Genomic DNA, 2,667 nt, shown 5'->3' with positions numbered 1-2,667 from the left:
AATCTATGCCACGAAGAATTGAGGCAGTTCTGAAGGCAAAAGGGGGTCCAACCCGTTACTAGCGTGGTGTACCTAATAAAGTGGCCGGTGAGTGTACTTCCATGTGTGGCTGTGCGATATATTCATTCTGAAGCTGAATTAAAGCAGTAGGCTAACTCGCTAATGGTAAACGTGAGTTTGTTAATAAACCAGCAGGCACAACAGTGATAAACTACTTTTGCGATGGAACGCAAAAGAAAAAAAATTTCCCATGTCCCCTCGCAAGCTCCGTACAAAAGCATATATATTTATATATACATTTACACAAACAAACACCCACCTATATACTGTATACCTGGTGATCATTCAGAACCCCTCAGATCTGAACCCGTCTGCGTGCGGTTGTGAGCAAGCATACATAAACAGGATTTCTCCAAAGGAATGTACAGTAGTAACTGCGGGGGAGTCCCAGAGCTGACCCCCAAGGCACGAGGCAGACATAAGGGGAGGCCAGAGCCAAAGACCTCAAGAGGAACCCCAAGCACCGGGCCCCCAGGTACACCTACGCAAGGAGAGCTGCACACCCACCCCCCAGGTCAAACCATAGGGGAAACCCGGGAGAGCCCCACCAGCAACCCCACCATGGCCCGCGACAATGACCACGTAAATATATATATATATTTATTTATTTATTGTTTTTAATCTCTGGATGTTTTTGTGAGAAGTGATGTCCTACAGCAACTTTTCACCATTTTTCCTATTTTCCACACAGAGGAAGTCATCCTATTTTCCCCCAAACCAATATGTCAGCCTCCRTTTACAAGCTGGTCACGTGACAAAGTACCCGGCTGTTCSMCTTTGAGRATGCAGCTGGTGTAAAACAAGCCTCTCTCTGGCCAGAAGTGGCTCGGATCATTTTTGCAGCATCAAATATAAACAYAGTAGCATCATAGGTGGGAAGACCGCAATGACTTCTTTTCAAAATCATAGAGCACAGCATTTATCTTGATTTGTTCATTAATGAGCTGAAATGTCACAGGATCTACCAGTCACCTGCTTAGCAAAGAAAATGTGGTCAAGTCTTGAATCCTGGACAATGGATCCTGCAGGTTCTTCCCCCGGCTGCCACTTGAAGAGAAAAATCAACCCGTGAACTGGTCTGAAACAGAAACACATGCAGTGAATTAAACACGTCTTTAGATGATGCATGCATGTAGTCCACCAGGTAAACAAGCGAGCATACTTCAAGTTCTCAAAGTTCTCGGGCTCCATACTCCAGATCTCCTCAACCTGAGCYCCTCTGCAGCCTGACAAAGACAAACACAGCACCAAAGTGCAATTTAGATTCACAGTGGCTGTTTAAATAAAACGTCCCGACCCTTAACAAACACGACCTGAGACCTATTTAGGACACGACCTGTCAACAAACTGTCGGGGTTCATTTGTTTACCCGCGCCGTTGTTTGAACGCTGAGTAATGCTAGCCATTTAGCTAAAAATTAAACCATAAACCTCTGACCAGTTGCAAAATGTAACTTTTACAAGAAAACAGCATTATAATGCAGCTGATGATTCATAGCGTGTGTTTTTTATTTTTATGAAGGCAAACGCGCATCCATAAAGCTAACACACAAGTTAGCATTAGCTACATCAGCTAGYTAGCGCTGTCGCATAGCCACGTTGAATTGAATGGACTAGCTACGTTAGCAAACAAGACGCTTACCAAAACCCTTTATGAGCTCTGTAAACACCCCGGGGTCACTCTCCATCAAACACCACTCTCCTGCGCTTCCRGACATCGTTCACAACGTATCTGATTAAACCTTCTGTACACATATATTTATTAAAAGCTAATAGCTTAGGAGTATACACCCGCTAGCGCTAGTGACCTCACAGATATGCAGTGGAAAGGGAGGTGCGCGCGTTTTGGTCTCCGGCGCACACCGTATAAATGTAAACTTGATTAAAAAAAACGCTTAAACGTGAGCATCAACCTTATTAATTGCTCCAGGAGTTCTTTGAAAATGTTCCACTCACAATTAAAATATATATTTGCAATGTGCTCGGATCATTACAAAAATACTAATATAGAGACAAACGATTAAGCTCCACCCGCCTGCGAGGATCGGGTGAATAAATTATGCAAACCTCTAGAAATKCGCAAACTCTACAATCTTAAAACAGAATTTCACTTTTTAATGAATAAAAATATACATTTGATGTACAGTAATAAAAACATTTTAAAGACTAATAGGCTTTAGACTTTTGCTGGCTCTTTTCAAGCAAGAACACATTGACTAATAAAAATGTTTTTTTTGTAAACTTAATAATAATAATATAATTTTACACGGAAAAGAAAAACAAACAATGCATGTTGTGTAAATAATATTACTCATTAGTAACACTAAGGTTTTTCCAAATCCAGATTTGTGCTTTAAGATTCTTCGTTATGCCAACGTACCTCCAATAACGTTAAAGTATTTGACCGTTCTTAAATAAAATTTAACAGTTTAATAAACCAAGCTTTTGAAAAAAGAAAAGGTGCTTCTGGCATTTACAGCATTTGTCTACAAATGACAGTTCTAATAATAATAATAACAATGCTAATATAGCAATGACACTGTACATCCCTCTGAGAAGACAAATGCAAAACCAATGTCAAGCATCTGTTTTACTCCAATACACAAGC

At 40.7% G+C, this 2,667-nt stretch overlaps 2 protein-coding genes across 2 annotated transcripts in view; both read right to left on the bottom strand.

Moving 5' to 3' along the window:
- uchl5 (ubiquitin carboxyl-terminal hydrolase L5) overlaps nt 1–1,983 on the bottom strand; it is a gene marked incomplete at its 3' end in the record, with an annotated part of 6,973 nt that extends 4,990 nt beyond the window's left edge. The window contains 3 exon segments of the mRNA XM_014016780.1: nt 1,033–1,138; nt 1,223–1,286; nt 1,702–1,983. Of these exon segments, the coding sequence (XP_013872234.1) occupies nt 1,033–1,138; nt 1,223–1,286; nt 1,702–1,777 (246 nt within the window).
- A 170-nt stretch (nt 1,984–2,153) lies between these two features.
- Nucleotides 2,154–2,667, bottom strand: part of glrx2 (glutaredoxin 2) — a gene marked incomplete in the record, with an annotated part of 6,025 nt that continues 5,511 nt past the window's right edge. The window contains 1 exon segment of the mRNA XM_014016789.1: nt 2,154–2,667.

This window comes from Austrofundulus limnaeus, unplaced genomic scaffold (assembly GCF_001266775.1).
Source record: "Austrofundulus limnaeus strain Quisiro unplaced genomic scaffold, Austrofundulus_limnaeus-1.0 Scaffold155, whole genome shotgun sequence".
Lineage (NCBI taxonomy): Eukaryota > Metazoa > Chordata > Actinopteri > Cyprinodontiformes > Rivulidae > Austrofundulus > Austrofundulus limnaeus.
Note: the sequence above shows the minus strand (reverse complement) of the source record. Positions and strands in the feature narration are given on the sequence as shown.